Source organism: Tribolium madens, unplaced genomic scaffold, assembly GCF_015345945.1.
Source record: "Tribolium madens isolate multiple individuals breed KSU strain unplaced genomic scaffold, Tmad_KSU_1.1 Scaffold_3;HRSCAF=73;Tcas5.2_LG2, whole genome shotgun sequence".
NCBI classification, from domain to species: Eukaryota; Metazoa; Arthropoda; class Insecta; order Coleoptera; family Tenebrionidae; genus Tribolium; species Tribolium madens.
Genome location: NW_025401006.1, coordinates 3,988,776 through 4,012,500, shown reverse-complemented (window position 1 = coordinate 4,012,500; position 23,725 = coordinate 3,988,776). Strand labels below are relative to the sequence as shown.

The window sequence follows — 23,725 nt, the reverse complement described above, 5'->3', positions numbered from 1 at the left end:
TAATTTTTTATTAAATAACTTAGATTATTATTGTTTTTACTTGTAATAGAGTATTTAGCGCTGATAAGTTTTTGCCACTTTGAGAAGTGACATTATGTGCGCATGCGATTTACTATTTGTATTCTTCGCCATTTTGTAAGACAACTTTGCAGGACTACAAAGGCTTGGTTTTCGTCTAAAATCACCCAAAATTGTGAATAGACTAAACTTCATTTGATCATTGTGTGGAAAATGGGTGACCGCGACTCTTCGGTGGAGAAGGACCGGTCTCGGGAACGCTCCCGGCGAGAGCGCCCCAGCCGCTTTTCGGAGGCAAGCAGAGAACGGAGTTTGGACCGAGGCCGCGAAAGAGGCGGCATGAAGTCCTCCAACTGCCGAGTGTACGTATCAAACATTCCTTACGAATACCGTTGGCAGGATTTGAAAGATCTGTTTCGAAGTCAAGTCGGTGATGTCCAATTTGTTGAGTTGTTTGTCGATGATAACGACAAGTCTCGAGGTTGTGGCATCGTTGAATTTTCTGATTCTGCTAGTGTTAAGAAATGTCTCGAGGTGATGCAGCGGTTTGAGGTCAAAACTCGTAAACTTATTATTAAGGAAGACGCCGGTAACATCCGCGATAAGCATGGCAACATCATCGGTGGATCAGGCAGCAAAAGGGGTCGAGATGAGAATCGGTACCGAGACGAACGGTACGATTCTCAACAGAGTTTGTCGAATCGGTCGGGGCCTGACGTGCCTGAAAATAAATGGGGCAATACCTACGGGCTTAGCCCGCACTTCTTAGAGTCTCTTCGAATTGAAACTCCGCTTTGTAATCGAGTTTTTGTTGCAAATGTAAGTATAGGGATCATCCTGGTTTTTTATTAATGCCCCGTGTTCATCAAGTCGTCAGTTTCTTCTAAGGGGCCCTGATAAGACACGTGGTGTTAATAAAATGGTTTCACGGGGCAATTTTGTGAACCCTTTTTGATATTTGTCTCAGTTTTGTAAATATTACCTATTTTTGGAGGGTTTTTAAGGAAAAAAAAAGTGGATGTGATTGTAATTGCCAACTATTGTCCTAACCAAAGAGAAAAAGTAATTTTCTTTGAGTGGTTTCAACAATTTTAACAAAATCTCTTCAGCAAACCCCGTTCCCTTTTTTTAAGGTCTCTGGTAAAATTAGCCTGTACTTGAACGGTAGATGTCACTCATGTTTGTGATTCTAAAGTAAAGTAGTTCATAATAAATTTAATCCGACTTTTCAAGACGTTTTAAGTTTAGAATTTAGTCTTTTTCGTTGAAGAAAACTGTTACTTAAATAAAAATTTCAGTGGCTTAACATAAATGTTGAAAATGTAGTGTCCTTAGTTGTGTTTCTTTTGCAACGTTTGAAATTTAAAGTATTTTGATAAAAGTGTAAACACCTTTTTAAGCTGATTTGTGCTTATTTTTTCATAAAAAACCAAATTCTAAATTGCTGCATCAAAACCGGCTCTTTTATTAATTATTTTGCGAGATCTGCATTGTGTAAACACGCTCTCGGATAATTGTCCCCATTTAATTATTTGTTTGCCATATTTTATGAGTAGGTATTTTGTGGATTGGACCAAAGAAAAGGAGAGATATTTACTTGGAGGAAAGGGCTAAAGGGTTCACATTCTTCCTTGTTTCTTCCTGTAGTTTTTTAACCTAACGATTGTTGATTATTTTTGCAGTTGGAATATAATGTTGATAAGAAAAAATTAAAGGAAGTTTTTCGCTTGGCTGGTCGCATCGTGCGCGTCGATTTGCATACAGATAAAGACGGTCGGAGTCGAGGTTTCGCCATTATCGAATACGACCATCCAGTCGAAGCAGTTCAAGCAATTTCAATGTTCCACAATCAGGTTTTGTACGATCGTCCAATGAGCGTTCGAATCGATCGCGCCAACGAAACATTAAAATTACCAGAAGGTTTGAAAGGTATCGGTATGGGTTTGGGGACCAACGGTGAGCCGTTGCGCGACGTTGCTCGTAACCTACCCTCGACAACAAACAGCTCGCAGCCTTCGAATCCTGGCGCCGGTCTTCTGGGGGCGGTGCCGAATCAGGCTCTGCAGATGGCGAATGCTTTAACCAGCGTCGTAGGTGGCTCGGCTTTTGGCAATTTGAGTACCAATCCTTCAGTGCTTCAAGCGGCCAATCTCGCTGGAATGAGTGGACTTTTGAGCGGTAGTCTGAGTAATGCCGATCTGTCTTTGGCGAGTAATCTCGTTTCGAATCCTCTGGTGCAGAATAGTACTCCACTTGCTGCGTTGGGGGGATCGGGAGGTTCGGGAAATTTGCCCCAAAGTCTTGGTAGTAACAATTCAAACTCCCAGTCCTTTTCTCGAGAAAACAATTCTTTCGGCAATAATCAGAACAATAGTTTTGGTCAGAGTCAGAGCTACAGTAGTGGAAGGAATTTTCAAAATTATGAGACTAAAAGCTCAACAGGTGGAGGTTATAGCTTCGGTGGAGGAAGTAGGGACGGTTACGGATCTTTGAGTGGTTCTCTTGGAAATTTGGGAGGTACCGGACAGTTGTTGCGAAATCAGAATTCGGCAAGCAACATTAAAGATGGCGGCGGATTTTCCCGAAAAGTTTTGGTTTCGAATGTAAGTAGATAGGTTGTTTGTTTTGTTTTTTGTTTTTACAGGAGGGGTAGGTTGTGATTTGTTGATGTCGTATTTCAGTTGCCGGCATCAGCTAGCTACAAAATGTTGAATGAGAAATTTAACGAGTTTGGAGATGTTCAACATATTGAAGAGAAGGGGACCGGCACTATGCTTATCGTTTATTCAGCTGATTGGCAGGCTGAAAGGGCTATTAGTATCCTTTACTCCTCTTTGCTTTTACATCTTTGGACATTTTTTTGGGTAGTCAAGGTCTGTTTATTTGATTTTTGGGGTTCTGACTGTTGTACCTTTCTTCGTCTTTATCATTTCGCTTGATTTTGTTTACGCCCAATAATTTTTCCATGGTTAATTTCGCACCCCTCTTTCTGATTGGAATATTCAAGAATCTTATAAACAGACCTCTTCTCCAACTCTCGACTTTCTACCCCAGGTCGGATATTTTTTCCTTAACTTTGTTTCAGAAAATTTGGATCGTGCTCGTATTGACGGAAGAACTATCGAGGCGCGCTTGTTTTATTAAAGTGTTTTGAGAAATGAATTTGTTTTGTGTAATGTTAGCATAAGGTTGAAATTTCTTTTAATTATTTACCATGGTTAATTATGACCATACACAACAAAGTGTTAGCATGAGGACCTTTTTTTATTTTCCAAATAAATTATTTTGCACACTCGGTAGTCTTATTTACGGAACCTTCTTGGTGGATTTTAATTTGTCAATAGTTTTGGAGGTAAGCACTGAAGAGAAACGGATACAATCTCAGGTATGTAATGTTTCTATCTTATATTTCCAAGTTGTTCACTTTTCAAATGGGGCTCTTGATTGGTTTTTGTTACTTCATCGATGTTTCTAAAGGGTGGAATATTGCTCAAATAACAATAAAAAGAAATTTCTAAGCACAATGCTTACTTTTTTATTTTTATTGTAGTAACACTTTCGAATGATGAAAGAAAATCGCCTAGTTGAATTTGAAGAAGAATGAAAGATTATACCTAAACAACCGAGGATAAAGATAGGATTGTAAGAAAAATAAATCCTTTTATTTTTTTGATTTATGTTTTAACAGGAACCCCACATGAACCTACCTACCATCATTGAACACTGTTACCCCATGTATTAAAAAAGATTGAATGACTTGTATCTAACTTTGTAAATTGATAACAACAAATAAATGATTTACATATTCTATGTGTTTAAATACTTACTCATAAAAATTTATTTTATTCTATTTTTCATAAGGTGACTAACCGACCTGATTTCATCAGGACATGTTTACATTTTTTTTGTCTTGTCCAGTTTTATATTTAGGCCCTGATTTGTCCCGATTTAAGAACAGACTTAAATGTGCCGTTTTCGAGATTTTTATTTGCAGTGATAACAAAGTGTCTCAAGTTAAAAAGTCTTTTTGTATAATTTCAAATATGGTAATTGTGTTTGGTCCCCTGAAAACTAAAAATATAAATACTCAAGAATCACTTATAATAACCAAATTAAATATTAATTTGGCTTGCATATATAAAAAAAGTGTTTGCTAAGAAAGAAGCAATTTTTACAAAAATAAATATTACAAAATAATTAATTAATACGTTAATTATTGGATTTGGGTTCAAAAATTGTTTTCTGTTTTTCATGTCAATATTTTGCATTCTTATTGTAGGTATTTAAATTTTTATACAGTTAGAATGACCTATTTTATTTTGCGTTTTGGAATAAAATTATTTTACCCAATTATTGTCTGAAGTTGGTTCAGCTTAAATTTCTTCTCAGTTTTCAGGATTATAATTAGAAAGGAAAAAAATCTTTTGAGACTGTTCAAACTAAAAATATAAAAGCGAAGAATAATTAATAAGAAAACTTTTTGTTATTGTCTTGAAGTCAGAATAAAATTTTGTTAAATACGTCTTACGTTGTCGGTATTTTAAAAGGTGTGTAGGTGTGTTTAAGTAGTTAAACAACTAAGGTTGTAGATAAACATCGGTATATTTTAACCATTTTGCTGACAGATTCTTATAAATGTAGATATTTATTCACTTTATTTGGATAGTATCAGAGTTTTTCAAGGCAATCTCCACCTCTGAAGAGTAATTTTACCTATTATAAGCGATTTGTCTCCGCCAAGAATTTATGCGTTCACTTATACATTATGTAATTGCTATTATGTCTGGCTGACGTAAGGTCTGCGCCAAACTTTAAGAAAATTTACAAGTAGTGTGAAATAAAACTTGAATGAAAAAAAATGGTGTTTTAATTTAAGAAACCTTATCAGTACAATTTTTATTTTAATATAGACAACCAATAATACAATTAGGATTTTTACCGGTTATTTTATACTTAAATATTATTCTGCGTATTAATTTCTAGACAGAAACGGATTTACGTAAAAAATATGTGACAAATCTGTTTGAGTTAATTTGCTCCATCATCTTCAGTACGCTAAACACTTAAGTAGTCATAATAATAAATGATTATACATTGCCCATAATTCATACTGTGTAAATCTCTTAGACGCCAGTAATATGACCAGATGAACTTTCAATTCCCTTTCAAAAACACTTGATCTAAAATTCACACATGTCATTCGATTACTACATTTTACGATTTTTTTTAATATAACAGGATTTAAAGCATAAATATGAGATGATTATCCTTACTTCCTCCGAATATTTTTATTACTAAAAATGTAGGAGAAAATTGAACCGACTTGCTTATTTGCAATATGCTAATAATGTTCATGCAAATATTTGCTAAAAAATCTAATTAAAATTTCCATAATTGTTCCAATATGTTGAACTTATTTTACGACAAAAGTTATTACTCGGAGCCACATCAAAAATTTTGACCGGTGAAGAAGGTCTCAATTTCTTGTAGTAAACCGCATCTAAGTAAGAACACCCACAGAAACATACTTAAGTCTTCATAACATGCGCGCATCTACATGTGTGATTAAGTGAATGAACATCAGCAACAGTATCAGAAAAGCTCTAAAGCCAATAGTCCCAGCTGCTGTACCACAGTCGCATCTTAGCGCTGTAAGTGTTAACATCATCGTGTGATTCTTGTCAGTGCTGTCTTTGAACTTTTATCACGTTTTTACACACTCCCACGCGGACGTCTTTAGAGATTCAATTTGTGAGGACATGAAGTGTAATCTTTGATGATCTATCCTGCTATCAAACGGATTAGTGACTATTTGTAAGTGGTACGATTCATACCAAAAAAATTAGTTGACCAGTTTGCAAAATTAAATTTTCATTGAATTAAGAACTGATGTCACTCCAAGTCACTTTACTGGATCATTGTTATCAACTTCCGCATTTGTGCAGATCCATTTATCTTGAGTTTCCTTTTGACGATACACTGCAGAGCTCATTTTTAATTAAATGTTTTCATTAACACATCATTTTTCCGTGGTGTAATAATTATAACTGTCACTTTTTAAATTAGAGCTTTCAGAAGCCGAAAGTTGTACGACTGCAACCAAAAATAACTTTCAGTTTTGTGTTGTAAATAATGAAGACTGATGCGCGATTTAACTTTTCCAACAAATACGCTTTTATTAAATAGTTTTACTAAATGAAATTTTTCAGTTTAGGAAAAAATCAGTTTTCTAATCTAGATTGTGAACTACAGATCAATTACAAATAGTTGACCCATGGCTTTTGTATTGTTGTTAACGCATTAAATTAGCCCCGATACTTATCCAATTAGAACACTTGGTTCTTCGATATAGGATAAAAAAATCTTTTTTTGAGTTATTTCATAAATTGACTGACCTGTTATTTTATTTCCAGGCTATAACATGCTACTTAGAAAATCGGAAATTAGAATAATCAACTGTATTTTATTCTTGTGGATACTTTCATTAGGTAATGCAGAGTCTAATAGGCATAGCAGGAATTATCCACCCGATTCAGAAAATTCCCCTCAACCTTTGACACCAGGAGGGTAAGTAAGCTAAAGACAAACTTTTGTTAACTTATCAAACGGTGTTGAAAAGTATTAAATAAGCCTATAAAAATGATGCAAATGAGGCGCGACTTGTAAGCGCCGTCATCGTTCTTTGAATAATATTGTCTAACATAATCAAGAATTCAAGTGTGACATCAAAGCGATGATAATGATAATTGTACATATGAAGAACAGGTATATTAGCACATGTTGTCTGACCCTTGGGTTAATTGAATTTCGAAACATTGTAACACTCGATGTGATTATTAAATTTACAGAAATTTTTCAATACGTTTGCGAAAAAACTAGTTTTTGTGTATTGTATGGGCGTACCCGCCACGTGCACTTCTGTCATGTCCTGTCATTAAGAAGGGAGTGTCATTAAATGATGGCATTTAGATTGAACAAGTTGTGTTAACACTTGATGCATTCATGTTGCAAAAGAGTGTTTGCGTTTCCTGTTGGAACCAATCGGTGGTTCCGACACCCATTTTCCACCACAATGATTCTAGTAGATTCGCACACACGAAACGCTCATCAATTTTCGAAATGAATATTCATAAAAGTGAAATGTTGCAAGAATACCAGGTACACTATAAACGTCGGTGTAAATAAATTCAATAGATTATGGATTGGAATTTAAAACGTCTTTACAATGTTTTTACTGCCAACGATAGATTACCATACTTGCTACACATGTAAAGTGCGTAACCGGAACAGAAAAAGCGTGTGGTGTAGGCGCTCACAGTCAAGGTTGCATATTTTTTTCATAGTTAACTTTTGATGATAAGCCTCTTTCTTAACAAGGACAATTGCCATGGCAAATGATTTCCGGATGAACGACGCACATTTTCAAAATTTTCAAATAAAGTGCTAAGTCAATAATATTGATTTGCTAAGTAAAATAATCTCAATGCTAAGTAGGAATGCTAAGTATTCAAATAAGATTTGCTATTTTTAAAAAAAGTAGAAGACATTTTTACTAAACAACTACCTACCTGCAACAATTGGAAGGTATACATTTTTATATTGTTACTGCAATAAAAACACATCATATTCTAGGTTAAAGGATTGTTTATGCCTGTTTTTACCGTTCTCCAGAAATGGCAAATTTTTTTTTTTTTGGAAATGTACTTTTGTTTTTGTTTAGTAACAGTTTTTATAATAAAACTTTATTATCTTTACTTGTCGTTCAGTATTTTTACTTAGCGCATAGTATTTTTAATTTTTACTTTCTTAGTATTCTTATTTAGCGTTCAGTATTTTTACTTAGCATTAAATTTAATAACTTAGCGTTTAATTTTTTCCTTTTTCAAATTTCCAGTGATTTTGCCACGAAATGGGAACGTCCGGTTCAAAACTTATCTAATTATGTGTTCCAAATTTAATTCGACCTTAGTTTTAGATACTACTTATTTTTAATCAGAGTACGTTGACACTGACATCAATCCAAGAATGAATTTATCAAAGAGATAATTCTGTTTCCTCATATTTGCGAATTATCCATGCAATATCCAATTTTCATTGACTTAGATCTGATTAATGTTTGTTTTGGTTAATATTAATGTAGTAGAAAAAATAAACTGATTAACCCGTGTCTACATAAATGCGGTTCTAGGTGGTGTTTTTAATTACATATTTGATGGCTCGTAAATATGCATTAAGCACCGGCAGCTGTAAAAGTGTGTTTAAGCGTGATTTAATTGGTAGGTAACACCTTCTTATGCTAATCCGACATAAAATAAGTAAACAAATCTGTATTGATTAGAAATATTTTATAATGTTTCAATAAATAAAAGGATGTGCCTGTCAGAAGAAATCGAATGCGAAACAAGCCTATTTACATAGTTATTTTTCAGCGTACATAGTTGAACAGTGAAGTAATTCAAGTAAGACCTAATAGGCAATTTATTATAGTATACAAATTACGTACTAGCCACAAAGTCAAGTAGCTGCATTTACTTCTAGTGAATACAAAGCATGCGAATGCCGATTTACGATTATATAATGAGGTGCATTTACGTCGTTATCATTTGTATTCGCACCTCGGAGACTTTTTGTCGGATTATGAATAGTCCGAGTTGTAAATGTGATGTAGGGACGTCATGATAAAAATTTCTGACTTTGGTAAACAGGTTGTGGGCTTTTTATACTGAACGTCCGGCTTGATGTTTTGTTTGTTTTTCTCACCTTAATATTTCTGAAAGTTTATTATTTCTGCGATATGTCCAACAGATTAATTGTTCATCTGGATTACATCCATGCATATAAAGATGGATTACACGAATTAATCATCTCTACCATACTACTAAACAGATGCAGTAATGAAATTAATAAAGTAATAAAAGTGTGAAGCATGTGTCGTAATAAATCTTAACTAGATTTATTAGAATGCGTTTAAACATCAGATTTATTATATATATTTTCAAGCGAAAGGTAGCGTTTAATTTGCTCATTGTGTACATTAACACTTATTCAATAAAAATGAATTTGTGGTCTTTTAATAGCCGATATTACCTCAACAGATTGTTCCGCCTTTAATTAGAAACCGTAAAAATCAAAACGGCCATAAGTCTAATTGGAAATTGACGATAAGAAGCTTTACTAAAAACAGGTGTTAAATTTCTACTATACTCTTAACTTGGCCAGTAATTGAAAAATGAAAATTCGCTGGAAAGGAATTTAAATTAAGATTAAACGGTCCCTTCTGATAAGAAATACTATCGCCATTATATTAGCAATGCACTCGATAAATCTTTTTCTTGGCTTATCGTTTACAACCCTATTTTACACCAGCCGCTAGCTTTGATCCTATAAGCTGGCATTATTTTAAGTCACACTTGATGGCCAAAACGACTGTTTAACTAATCTGAGAACAATAACTAGGAAAAAGGAGAATTAACTCCTGTTATCAACTTCTCACACAAGTTGTCAAGATTATAACTGCGATCCGATTTGTGTCAGATTAATTGTCTGCTTCTTTTACACAAGTTTATTTTTCTTATCAAAATTTATGGAAGATGTTAATGATTTGTCAAAAGAAAACTGGCATTTGAACAAATCAATTTACATCTAGCATTGACGAGCATTTGAGAATCTAATTTATAGCAGTTAGCACTATATCAGGGGTTTATTAACCTTTTGTATGGATATTAACAAATTTACAAATAATATACCGAGTAAACAAAAAACAATGGAGGCTAAAAATATATTTTGTTTGTTCAATTTTAGGGCCTAGACTTCCTAGAGTTCCAGTTCCAAATCCTGCACTTTAGGCTTTTGATCAAATTAGCTAAGCAGCAACCAGAAGCTTAATTATAAATGATTAGTTATTCCCAATTCTTGCTAATGTAACTTTTACTCAAAACATAGTGTTTTTTAATAAAACATAACTCTGTCTTGTCGTAATTGAAGTAATAATAATCCATAATACTAAGTAACAGACCACCGCTGAGAAGAAGGCATTCCGATCGAAGCTGATATTACGGTACTTTAAAAGCAGAGTGTATTATTTGTATGATAAAGTTTATTGTTTCTATAAATTAGTCCGTTTAGGGGAATTTGTGTGGTCTATGATAATGATAACTTTTTTTGGGGAAAAAATGGCAAGTTTATCGAAGGCGTAGTTCACGCACTTGAAACAATTTTATACCATATGTATCTAAAGATAACAAGAGTGTGAGAAGTACTAGCAGGAAATTGTAGTAAAATGGGTTACAGTATGTTCTTGAAATTTGTCACTAAAGAGGGACTCTTTTGAAGAAGTACCAAAACAAATTAAGTCTAGTAGCAAGTTTTACTTCTCTGATAATTTATGTAAATTTTATAGCGCCACTCCAGTCAAAGACACCGCAGTGATTATCATAAGTCGACACATGAACTGAGTCGGTTTGCGTTTCTTCGGCAAGGGTTAAGAATGTGATCTGGCTCCGTTTCTCATTTACATTGATCTCTCAACTGTCATACATCCTTATCTCAATTAATTCCGTCAATCACACTTTTTCGATACCTAACTTTAGTTGGTTTTGTCAGTTGGCGGACGTGGGGGTTATATTACCCGAATTCAAGAATCATTAGTTTAATTTGGCGGTATGTTGCGATCATCTCCAGTCATAAACCACGATTTCAACTCATTTCCTTGCATAATACGTGACCTTATTTAATAAAAACATTATTTGAGAAAATTATTGCCTTAAACCATTTCTAGGACAAATGCACCCACATATTGCAGTTCTCTAAACGTCTAATACTCTATAATTAGCCTGCACTTTCTTGTTTGACTTAATAGGGTAATCAATGGGATTACTACAAATAAGAGACGACTCAAGGTTTGCTTGCGACAATACAGCTGTCTCAAAACTGACTCAAATCCGAACCTGCTAAACTATGAAGTTCTCAACCACAAATGTTGTAATAAACAAAGACGTACTTCCTTGTTGATATAAAATTACAATAACCACAATGACCTATAATTTTCAACCCATGATATTAACACTTTCCTATGAAAAGTAATAATAGTCACTTGAACGCTTTATTGGAGCATTTAATTGTTTATTGAATTCTTCTCAAACACAAATTAACGGAATTTGTGAGAGGATTTGACGAGTTTTATGTTAAACTGTTCTTCCCCTATTGTTACTTTAGCCGACTCCCTTTAATCCTCAATTAGGCTTATCGAAATAAAGAGATAAAAACGTAACGAAATCCACAACTCACGAATCGGTCGTTAGGACAACTTAAGGTAATTACTTTGTAATAAGCTAGTTTGAAATAAAATTGATTTGATTAGTTTAACCCTCGCTTTTTTAATGAGACGTAATGGATTTATAATAATGAGTTTAAATTTTAATATGGTGGTTCGATAAGACATCAAACATATTTATGGACGCCATAAACTAAAATTAATTGTGTCACTGGGAATATTTGTGTTTCCATAAATTACCCATGATCACTGATTTGCTTGCTCTAAAACGGGGTACCTGTCTTTTTTGTAATATCATTCAAATATTTTAATTGGGAAGAACTTGTAGAACCATTTTTAATTTATTCAAAAGCTTTGTTTTCTCACGAATTTATTCAGAATCAGAAATTGTTTACTCGCTTCACTGCGACCTATATTTCTATGCTTTCTTTATCAATTTTCGTGTTCAACAACAAATATTACGTGAAAATTGTTTGTTAAATTGAGTAACAATTATTTATATCTACTGCTTTTGGGAGTTTCTTATCTCGTCTTCGTTTACAACGCGAATCGATATATAGTTTAAAAAAAAAGTATCTCTCCTCATGTTACCGACAACTCCTCGCTCTTTGATTTGTTTATTTTAACATTTCGACTTAATGAACTCTCATTATCCAATACTGTTGATTTTACAGACATCATCAACAATCTGATCTGAGCGCAATTTCAAGACGCCTCTTCACATCGCAATAACACAGACTTTCGTCTGTGCCACACATTTTTAACAATCTCTAAGCTTCTTAAATCAATATGAACAATATGCTTATGTACCGCAGTAAAGAAACAGCATGTTAGAAGTACAAAATAAATTGTTCTCGAGACAACTTCTGACGTTTTCTTTGAACCTTTACGAAACAATAAGGTGATGTCGGAGGTATAATGTATATAGAACTCCTTTATTTTTATTGATTGTAATCGAGAATAAAAATTACAAGGGACGATATAATACCCACTTGCTTCATATTTCAAAAATTAATGATTTTAATCTGGAGGAAACTGCGTGAACTAAAGTGAACGCAGCAGGGTCCGAATATGATTAATCAAAATGTTAACACCAACGAATTATGATTTCGGGATGAAAATGCGCCGGGGCTTAATTATTTTCCTAAGTAAAGTGTCGAGTGTTTTTGAGCTCATTACAAAAAATCTGATTCTGATTCATTTATGAAAATATAACTTGTTTAATTCGGCTCGACTAATAACATAGTTGTACGACACGAAAACTATGGGTTCGTTAACAACCCGTCGAAAAAAATAAACAACTCAAATCTTGTTTGTTGTCCAATTTCCATTTGTGGAATTTTTATGAGCTTATTTTCTTTTACTCTAAGACATCACCATTCATAGTGAACACTAACAATCCCGATCAATCTGTATAATTACATACCACTTCACTATCTGATATATCTGAAATCTGAAAGCTTTTTTATGCGTTGATGTGAGATTAACGATTTCAAAACACTTCAACATATGATAAAACACAGGTGTAAGACTTTACAATTTTTATGCAGGCCCAACATATGCAGATCCAGATACAGCACCTATTGTTGTCCAGGCTGGACGACACATAACACTTTGGGACTTTGCATAATCCGTGAGTTTCACAACTTCATAGAAAAGTCGGAACCTTTACGAATTATTTTTCAGCCGTTTGTTCTAGATCATGTGGGGCTGGAAGGTGCATCCAACCCAATATGTGTCTGTGCGAAAATGGGCACAAGGGCACTTCGTGCACTCAAGGTTTAGGCCGTCAAACCTCTGATGGTAAACCTTGTCGTGCAATTTGCATGAATGGAGGCACTTGCACTGACGGAAGATGCGTCTGTGCCCCCGGATACTCGGGCGAATTTTGCACAGAACGTAAACCCCCACAATTTCTCTTTCCAAAAAATACACTTTTCTTTTAGCTATTTGCTTGGAGCACTGCAGAAACGGTGGTAGATGCATCGGACCTGACCGGTGTGCTTGCATTTACGGTTTCACAGGAAATCACTGTGAAACAGGTAAATGCATTTCTTGCAAATCTTTTTGATAAATAAAACATAATTTTAGATTACAGGACTGGTCCTTGTTATACTGGCGCTCGGGGAGCTTTGTGTGTTAACCAGCTCGAAGGTGTTGTCTGTACGAAAACTCTTTGTTGTGCTACTGTTGGTAAAGCTTGGGGACACCCTTGCGAGCATTGTCCTTCGCGTCTTGAGTGTGAAATCGGATTTTTAAAGAACCAAAAAACGGGAGAATGTGTTGGTGGGAACCATCAATCACACAAAACGGACAATTTCTATGTTTCTTAATTCCAGATATTAACGAATGTGAGGCTATACCTCATTTATGCACAGGTGGGCATTGTGTCAATTCTGTGGGTTCTTTCACGTGTGAATGTCCTGAAGGACAATCAAGGAATCCTAACACGAATAAATGCGACGATAGAAATGAATGCGAGGAAGAGAATATTTGCCTGGACGGCAGATGTGTTAACACAGACGGCTCCTACTTTTGTTTATGCAATCCTGGATTTATTCAAAGCCAGGATAAAAAATTCTGTATTGATGGTAGACAAGGGTTGTGTTATACAAATCGGTCGCCTCAAGGTTACTGTCGAAATAGTTTACCAATGCGACTATCAAAAAAAGATTGTTGTTGTGGTGTCAACATGGGTGAAGGTTGGGGTGACGATTGCTCGCGATGTCCTAAATACGGAGAAGGTTTCTTTTTAATTGATTTTAACCCAAAAAACATGTTAGTGTTTTAGACGAACATCGAAAACTTTGTTATGGGCCAACCCATCCGGGTAAAGGTACAGAACCTGTTTCACCCATTAAGGAAAAAGGGACAGGTCCTGATGCCAAAAAACCGATAATTGAGATTATTCCCATCAATGAGTGTATTTTAAGACCTAATATTTGTGGAGAGGGACAATGTGTTGACACTCCTGAGGGATACGAATGTCACTGCAAGCCGGGATATCGGAATAAAGGACATATGCAAGTGTGTGAAGGCTAGTGCTAATTAAAATATCTCAAAACGAGTTTTTACTTTACTAATAATAATTTCGACTAATTGTAGATATCGACGAGTGTAGGGAAGGGAAATGTCAGAATGGGAGGTGCACTAATACTCCTGGGAGTTTCACCTGTGTTTGCCCTCCTGGTTTTGATGTTTCTCCTGATGGAAGGATTTGTACCGACCACGACGAGTGTGCCGAAATTGGCATGTGTACCAATGGAATTTGTATTAATATGGATGGTAGTTTCAAATGTCAGTGTAAGAGTGGGTTTAAGTTATCACCGACTGGGTTTGCTTGCATTGGTAAAGTCTATTTGAATTTAAAAAGAAAATAAGAAAAATTTCAAACATTTTAGACATCGACGAATGTTATGAAAACCCGCGAATTTGCCTCAACGGCCGTTGCAACAACATCCCCGGTTCATACACTTGCACTTGCTTGCCCGGCTTTGTTGAATCAAGCGACAAGACTTTTTGTAGCGACTTAGACGAGTGTGCTAACACAGGTACTTCCATTTTTTGTCTCTTTTTTTTACCATTGGTATACTGTAGGAATGTGCGACCATGGCCGGTGTGTCAACATGGAAGGTTCCTTCCATTGCGTCTGCGACTCAGGATATCGTTTAGGCCCCGATGGTAAACACTGTATCGATATCGACGAGTGTATAACAAATCCTTGTCAATATGGAACGTGCTATAACACTCCTGGAAGTTTTCGATGTGAGTGTCATCCTGGATTTAGTTTAGGGCCTGATGGACGTTCCTGTCTTGACACTCGACGCGACTTGTGTTACCAAGAGTACAGAGATGGATTGTGTTTCAATCCATCGACTACAGCAGTGACGCGATCGAGTTGTTGCTGTTGCACCATTATTTCGGGCAAACCGATGGGTTGGGGGACCAATTGTCAACCTTGTCCCATGCCTGGTACTACCGATTTTGACCAGTTGTGTCCTCACGGGATTGGGTCGACTTTTGACGGCAACGATATTAACGAATGTGCCCAAAATCCCAACATTTGCCAAAATGGTGCTTGCGAAAATTTGATTGGAACATATAGATGTATTTGTAACCCTGGATTTGAGGTGGACGAGACGGGGAAAATTTGTACCGATATTAACGAATGCGAAGTCGAACAACTGGTAAGTTTTGCATAGTATTTTTTTCTTCCAAAAGGCATTATCGATTAAAAAAAAATTAGAAGTGTTCTGAATAGTTAGATCATTTATGTAGGTATGCAGCGGTGGCCAATGTCGCAATACTCCTGGTAGTTTTCAATGCGTATGTCCGACTGGTACTCAACTAAATCCCAGTACTTACGTCTGTGAAGACGTTGATGAATGTCGAGATTTAGGCCCCGAAGCTTGTTTTAACGGAGAATGTGTTAACACTTTCGGTTCTTACAAATGCGAGTGTGACCCTGGTTCAATTTTGGACAACACTGGACGAATTTGCATTGGTACTTGTGCCGGTTATTATTTTACAGTGTTGTAACAATCAATTTCAGACAACCGCAAAGGTTCGTGTTGGACCAAACTCAATCACGGCCGTTGCGAAAATAATCTTCCTCAATTAAGCCGTCGTTCTGAGTGTTGCTGCTCCATTGGAGTCGCTTGGGGTTCCCCTTGTGAGCGATGCAATCGAAACGAATGTGATTGTCCTAAAGGTTATGCCAAAGTTGACGGTAAAACATGCGCTGATATTAACGAGTGCGATTTACATCCCGATATTTGTCGCGGGGGAACTTGTGTTAACACTGACGGAAGTTTTACTTGCACTTGCCCGCCAGGACTTACACTTGATGAAACTCGTATGTGTCTAAAAATATAACTTTTCCCTTTTTTATTACTATTATTAGGTACGTATTGTTTGGATATAAGACAAGAACAGTGTTTCACTCGGTACAAACATGGAAAATGCACTCATCCGATCGAGGGTCTCTTCCACAAAAACTTATGTTGTTGCTCGTCTATTGGAAGAGGTTGGGGCGAAAAGTGTGAGCCTTGCCCTAGGCCTGGGACACAAGCTTTCCTCGAATTGTGTCCCAAAGGTCAAGGTTTTCTCGAACGCAAAGATATCAACGAATGCACTGAATTTCCAGGAATGTGTCAGAATGGACGTTGTAAGAATACAATCGGAGGGTATAGTTGTAGGTGCAATAAAGGTTACGACTATGATGACAACCGAATTAAATGTGTAGGTAATTAAAAAATTCTTAAAACCCTCAAGGAAGTTTTCTAGACTTTTTAAATTGTAGATATCGATGAATGCAGCATTACCACAAGTAATGTGTGTGGAAACGGAGTTTGTAGAAACATTCCTGGTGATTTTATTTGCGATTGTAACGACGGGTTTAGAACTATGGCACCTATGCAAGTGTGCATGGGTAACTTTTCGTGCAAATTGTTTTCAAATCAATTAATTTCCATTTTAAGATATTAATGAGTGTGAGGAAATTCCGGGGCTTTGTCGCGGGGGACATTGTGTTAATACTGAAGGGTCGTACAAATGTGAATGTCCCCCAGGACATGAGTTAGCTCCTGACAAACAATCTTGCAAGGATATAGACGAGTGTTCGAGGACGAGTGGTATTTGTTCGAATGGTGTTTGTGAAAATATGATGGGTACTTACCAATGCGTGTGTAATGAAGGGTACCAACAAACCGGATTAAAATCGCACTGTGAAGATATCAATGAATGTGATGATGAACCTTGCGATGACATTTGTCTAAATACTCCTGGGAGTTATTCGTGTTCTTGTGGATCAGGCTATTCATTGATGTTGGATGGCAAAACTTGCACAGATATAGACGAGTGTAAGGAAAATCCAAGGATTTGCAATGGTGGCAAATGTACCAATACTATAGGGAGTTATATTTGTCACTGCACTGCTGGTTTGCTCCCCGGAACTGGAGGAACTTCTTGTTTAGGTACTAAGTGCTATTGGAGAGTTGGATTTGAATAAATATTTGTAGATATTAATGAGTGTAAACAAAATCCTAATATCTGTGGCAACGGCGAGTGTGTGAACACCCTTGGTTCATTCCAGTGTAGATGCGAGGACGGTTATTCCGTCAAGCCTGAGGGAGGCCCTTCTTGTACCGACGAAGATGAGTGTTATCTCGGATCATTTAATTGCGACATAAACGCGGACTGCATTAACAATCCTGTACAGTCCCCGTGTTTTATTTTCTTTAATTTATTTTGTTGCTTTTAGGGATCGTATCAATGCAGATGTCAGGACGGTTTTACCGGGAACGGCATAAGCTGCAGAGACATCAACGAATGTTTAACAAACAATGGCGGATGTGACCAAAATGCTCGATGTATAAATACTGATGGTTCTTTCCGATGCGAATGCGATGCCGGTTTTAAAGGAGACGGCTATAGTTGCGTTGATATCGATGAATGTTTGAACGATCCCAACCTTTGTGAAAACGGTCAATGTCTTAACTATCCGGGCTCGTTCCGATGCGAGTGCGAGATGGGATTTATGCACCCTGACGAAAGAAGCGATCAATCATGTGTTGGTAACGCGACGTAAAGCGGCTTTTCGCAAATCGTATTATTTTACACGCTTTTAGATATAAACGAATGCAACATGTTTACTAATTTGTGCGTTTTTGGTAAATGCGAAAATACTTTCGGAATGTTTCGATGCGACTGTAATGACGGATATAAACTAGATGGATCAGGGGGAAATTGCACGGACATTGACGAGTGTGAAAGCCCCCAATCGTGTCTTTATGGAAAATGCTCGAATTTAGAAGGGGGATATCGGTGTATTTGTCCCCCGAATTACGAACTCGTCGCCGAAGGCAACGCTTGCATTGGTACAACAGTTCAAAAACTTGAAATTATAAATTGAAAATATGTTTGTAGACCGGAGAACATCACGTTGTTACCTCCATCTCGATCGTCAAGGCCGATGTGAGGCCCCAACTGCCGATTATGTCACTAAAGCCACTTGTTGTTGTTCTGTTGGGAAAGCTTGGGGTCCCCAATGTGAACATTGTCCTCCTCTTGACAGTCTTCAATATCAAGAACTTTGTCCCGGGGGAATGGGTTACAAACCTAATGACCTAACAGTGCGTAAACATAAACCTTGATTTTCACAAACTAATCACTCTTGTTCAGGTTGTTTTAGAAGATATCAACGAATGTGAAGAACACGAAAATATATGTAAAAATGGACACTGTACTAACACTTTTGGCAGCTTCATGTGTTCATGTAATGAAGGCTTCCGTCTAGACGATACAGGTTTCTTATGTATTGACATTGACGAATGTGCAGAAAATCCGGGGATTTGTCGAATCGGACAGTGTGTAAACGAGCCCGGAAAGTACTACTGTCAATGTCCGGAGGGCTACATGCCCTTACCTGGAAGAAGTATTTTTGTTTTTCTTATGTCTTTCGAAATTTCTACGATTTGTTTTAGGGGAGTGTGTCGACATGCGTAAAGACCTTTGCTTTCTGAATTATAGTAGATGGAGGTGTTCAACTCCGATGACTCAAAACCAAACTCGGAAAGTTTGTTGTTGTTCAATGGGACAAGCTTGGGGGCAACCCTGCGAACCATGTCCATTGCCAGGCACCAGTAGGTACACATTGCAGTTTTAACGCAATTTTCCCACTAGAATAACTTGCAAAGTAGATAACACCACTTTTAATTTTAGATGAACATTTTGAGCTTTGTGGACGACACCCGGGGCAAATTGTGAATCCCATGACTAACGAAACTATTGAAATAAATGAATGCGAGTTGATGCCCTCGATGTGCAAGCATGGCGAATGCATGAATACTCCCGGTAGTTTCGAATGTCAGTGCAACCGTGGCTATATCTATGACGTGAATTCTCATCAATGTATCGACGATAATGAATGTTTGAGGAATCCGTGTGAAGGCAATGCGCAATGTATCAACCTTCCTGGGACTTTCGAATGCAAGTGTCCTGAGGGTTACAAACACGGGTCCACATTTATGGATTGTGTGGACATTAACGAATGTATTGAAAAACCGAACATTTGTCTCAATGGTGAATGTAAAAACCTTCAAGGAAGCTTTCAGTGTATTTGCCAGCCGGGTTATTTACTCACAACGTCGCGGGATAGCTGTGTCGACATCAACGAGTGTCTTAGACACCCAAATATTTGTAATAATGGTTCTTGCGTAAATATGGTGGGTCAATACAAGTGTCACTGCAATCCCGGATTCAAATTAAGTACCAATAATGATTGTGTGGATATTGATGAGTGTCATATGATGCCATTTTTGTGCCGCAATGGCCGATGTAAAAACACTATTGGTTCCTTCACTTGCGAATGCGCTACTGGTTACACTTTATCGTCCGATGGTCACAATTGTCGCGATATTGACGAGTGTCAAGAAATTCCAGGGACGTGTCGTCCTCCCGGAAAATGCACCAACGTCATGGGTTCCTTTGTATGCAGCTGTCCCAATGGTTACGAACTCAGCACTGTAACAAACCTTTGCGAAGACATCGACGAATGTCTTGTTAATCCCGGTATTTGTGAAAACGGAATTTGTACAAATACCGACGGTGGGGCGTTTTGTACATGTCCAGATGGGTACATCCTCGATCATAATACCATGAAATGTATCGATGTTAGACAAGAACAATGCTATGATTCGTTCAATCGGGGACAATGCTCCGAACCTCGAGGAATGCAAATCACGGAAAAGGAGTGTTGTTGTTCTAAAGGTGCTGCTTGGGGGAGGAATTGTGACCGGTGTCCTCCTGAAGGTTCGCCTCAATTTTCAAAATTGTGTCCAGAAGGACCAGGCCGTATGGACACAGGGAGTGATCTTAATGAATGCGAGTTGATGCCGAATATTTGTGAAGGGGGAGAGTGTGTCAATACTGATGGGTCATTCCGATGTGATTGTCCCATGGGATATATGTTGGACTCGTCGGGTAGGAAATGTATTGACGAAAATGAGTGTATAACAAACCCGAATATTTGCGGCAATGGAACTTGTACTAACGTCATTGGGGGGTTTGAGTGTAGTTGTAGTGAAGGTTTTGCACCTGGACCTCTCCAAGTAAGTATATTTTATATTTATAGAATTATCTCTGGTACTAGAAGAGATTTAGGTTTGTGAGGACGTAAACGAATGTCACGAAATGGGTAACCAATGCGCGTTTAGGTGTCACAATGTACCAGGATCTTTCCGGTGCATTTGCCCATATGGGTATGCCGTCGCACCTGATGGCCGACACTGTCAAGGTATTTTTATTCAAAATTTCTGATTTTTTAACGCATAATTGATATTTAGATGTCGATGAATGTTTAACACCAGCCAACAACTGCAAATTCCAGTGCAAAAATTTGATTGGTTCTTTTATGTGCATTTGCCCTGACGGCTACACACAAGTTGGTCTAACAGACGATTGTCAGGATATCAACGAATGTGCTATTAATCCAGGATTGTGTCAAAATGGCAACTGTGTAAACCTCCAAGGGTCTTATAGATGTGATTGTTACGAAGGTTATGAGCCTACACACGACCGTAAACGATGCATTGGTAGGTTTTTGCCCAAATCTTGGACAAACTAGAATTTTCACATTTCCAGATCGGAGACAAGGAATTTGCTTCAGGAAACTAATCCACGGCCGTTGCACTACTCACAACCGCGAACTCAAACACGTAACTAAAGCTGATTGTTGTTGCTCAATGGGCGAAGCCTGGGGGCCTCATTGCGAGCTTTGCCCGTCAAAATATTCCCCACAGTATCAAGAATTGTGCCTCGATAGCGGTTTCACAGTTGATGGCAGAGGTAAAAATCGCGTATTTTTTCCCGTCGCTCAAATTTTGATTTAGATGTCAACGAGTGTGAAACAATCCCCGATTTGTGTCGCAATGGCCAATGCATCAATACTATGGGTTCCTACCGATGTATTTGCAACAAAGGATTTAAAGCTGATGTTTCTGGTCTGTTTTGTGTTGATGTTAATGAATGTGAGCACTCGCAATCACCTTGCCAGCACATTTGTCGTAACACTGAAGGCAGTTTCATGTGTTCTTGCCCCCCTGGGTATTTATTAAACGCGGATGGTTTAACATGTCGCGACTTGGATGAATGTGCGACTGGTCAACACGTCTGTCAACATACTTGCATCAACACGCAAGGGAGTTACTCATGTTCCTGCCCCAAAGGCTACAATCAAATTGGTGATGACTGTGAAGATATCAATGAGTGTAAAGAAGACACTGGAATTTGCCCCAAGCCCGGCCGTTGCGTCAACACTTTGGGCAGTTTCAAATGCATTTGCCCTCGCAGGTTCAAATTGGACAAGACAGGAACTTATTGTATAGATTCCGACGAGTGTTTGGATGACAGTAAATGTCCCGAAGGCTGTCAGAATTTAATAGGGGGGTACCGATGTGGATGTCCTGAAGGCTACGTTTTGCATTATTATTACAATCAGTGTGTTGATGATAATGAGTGTGCAACTAATCCTTGCGGTGCTAGCGGTAGTTGTTTCAATACTCCGGGTAGTTATAGATGCGGATGTCCTGATGGATATCAATTTGATGCCAAGTTGAGCATTTGCATACAGGTATGGGATAAATTTGACAGGAGACGAGGCTGATTTGGCGTTTCAGGTGAGTGCAGGTTGTAGTGCAGCCCCTTGTGCGTTCGGGTGCACGTCGGTGGGCTCGGCGGGATTTTCCTGCGGGTGCCCTCAAGGGTACCAGAGGATAGGGCAAGGGCATTGTCTCTCTACAATTTCGCCCGCAACGGTGGGATATGGACAGGATATCGGAGATGTGCCAACTTATCCCATAAATGAGTTCGGGTCAGCTTCAAACGATAAGTTAATAACAACCGAAGGTTGTTTCTCTTGCAAAGTAAGTGATTGTGGCAATATTTTCGTGAATTATTTAGGGGATTTAGGTAAACGGACGACATAGACGCAACTCGAGACACTACAGATTAAATCTGGGACATGCAAATGACACTTTGAGACAGATGTTTAAGAGGTCGAGGAGGTTTAGGAGACATCACCATGGCGAGGATTTGGAGTTGAAAATTAGTCTAGCTCAAACCAAGCACAGGTTACGGATAATTAAAATCCAGCCGTCTGTGAAGGTCAGTGGTTTTATTATCTCGAAACTTTTGAAAGAATTGTTAATTTTAGCGCGAAATGGAGTACATGATAGTCAAAGGTAATGAGAACGGTAAATTTGAATTGATTAAAAAGCACGGAGTGTGGGCGTTACACTTTAAACGAAGACTTAAACATCCCGGTGCTTTTGATTTGTTGATACATGGAAGGCCGGTCGAAAGTGACAATGTTGATGATTACAACTACGAAAAGCCACTCACACTTCGAGTCAGATTAGTTGTTACGGAATGAAATTTGTTCAGCTGGCAGTTAGGTCAAATTGGAAAATTTTTATATTACCGACACATTTAATTGTGATAACGAACATTGCCCGATTTAAAATCACACTGCCAAATTCAATGTGTTCTTTTTGTGTAATTAGCTGCCTTTCGTTGATATTGATTTTAAATGTGTTCATTTCTGCGGTGAAACCTTTTGCAACATATACACTTTTTATAATTAGCTCTAAGCATATGAAATAAACAGTAAGTATTATTACAGAATTATATGAATAGAACATATTTATGTGAATAGATAAGTATTTAATTAGTTACCTAAAATTATTATTTTACATTGAGATCTTTGTAATATATTTGCTTTTTCAGTAATAAAATATCTTTGCGTAACAACGTCGTGTGTTCTTATTTTGCATCATTTTATTGAAAAAGAGCAATTAATAAACTTAATTATGAAACTTAACTGAAAAAATATTTAATTCATAGGTGGGTACTATAGAGTTCGTAAATATTTAAAGACAGATAATTCAAATAAACCTCTATTCCAACATCTAGTTCCACTTATTTACCTAGTTATTTACAATATAACACATTTAAGGAAATTGCAATTTTTATTCGGTGATAGTTCAACGCTTGTCGCTTTTGCTCGCAGCTAATAGAACTTCTTTGAGTGGCCCGATTTCAACGCCCTTGTTATAGGTTTCGCACGTTTCCGATAAAAACTAACTTGACTACCTTGTCTGACTGACCTATTTTCATGATCAAGGACGAAATTTCGACTAATTTCTAATGTTTCTAGGAATCGTTTGTAAGTTTTTTCGAATTTCGAACGATGGCGTTGTCATTCCCAAGGTCGATTATTCGTGAATTTCATACGTTTTGTTTTGATTGAACACCAAATGAGAGCGACATATTGGATGAGAAATCGCTTTGATCAAACGTTATTTATAATCAAAATACATAAATAATAAGAGAAGTAATGAATTTTAAAATTATTTTTTCCAACACTAATATACCTAC

At 37.2% G+C, this 23,725-nt stretch overlaps 2 protein-coding genes across 5 annotated transcripts; both read left to right on the top strand.

Moving 5' to 3' along the window:
• The first annotated feature begins 110 nt into the window (after positions 1 to 110).
• LOC123006897 (myelin expression factor 2) lies at positions 111 to 3,824 on the top strand. Of its 3 annotated transcripts, none has more exons than XR_006412836.1 (4): positions 111 to 837; positions 1,701 to 2,621; positions 2,700 to 3,660; positions 3,707 to 3,824. XR_006412836.1 is itself a non-coding variant. In XM_044401805.1 (4 exons), the coding sequence occupies exons 1-4, from the start codon at positions 232 to 234 to the stop codon at positions 3,160 to 3,162; spliced, it is 1,722 nt and encodes a 573-aa protein (XP_044257740.1). In that variant the 5' UTR covers positions 111 to 231; the 3' UTR covers positions 3,163 to 3,824. The 3 variants fall into 3 exon arrangements, 2 of the variants coding, with proteins under 2 accessions (XP_044257740.1, XP_044257739.1); XM_044401805.1 differs by having other exon boundaries at positions 2,700 to 2,835; positions 3,104 to 3,824; XM_044401804.1 differs by having other exon boundaries at positions 2,700 to 3,824.
• Positions 3,825 to 5,614: 1,790 nt separating this feature from the next.
• LOC123007348 (fibrillin-2-like) lies at positions 5,615 to 23,098 on the top strand. Of its 2 annotated transcripts, none has more exons than XM_044402595.1 (30): positions 5,615 to 5,669; positions 6,432 to 6,585; positions 12,841 to 12,923; positions 12,977 to 13,189; positions 13,237 to 13,332; positions 13,382 to 13,576; positions 13,630 to 14,034; positions 14,082 to 14,327; positions 14,396 to 14,638; positions 14,692 to 14,841; positions 14,888 to 15,477; positions 15,569 to 15,794; positions 15,843 to 16,145; positions 16,194 to 16,535; positions 16,593 to 16,721; positions 16,771 to 17,265; positions 17,311 to 17,504; positions 17,553 to 17,865; positions 17,920 to 18,168; positions 18,218 to 18,423; positions 18,473 to 18,725; positions 18,775 to 18,933; positions 19,013 to 20,400; positions 20,453 to 20,585; positions 20,635 to 20,883; positions 20,933 to 21,136; positions 21,181 to 21,920; positions 21,967 to 22,212; positions 22,259 to 22,453; positions 22,503 to 23,098. In XM_044402595.1, the coding sequence occupies exons 2-30, from the start codon at positions 6,440 to 6,442 to the stop codon at positions 22,719 to 22,721; spliced, it is 8,610 nt and encodes a 2,869-aa protein (XP_044258530.1). In that variant the 5' UTR covers positions 5,615 to 5,669; positions 6,432 to 6,439; the 3' UTR covers positions 22,722 to 23,098. The 2 variants fall into 2 exon arrangements, with proteins under 2 accessions (XP_044258530.1, XP_044258529.1); XM_044402594.1 differs by having other exon boundaries at positions 5,625 to 5,832.
• Positions 23,099 to 23,725: the final 627 nt, after the last annotated feature.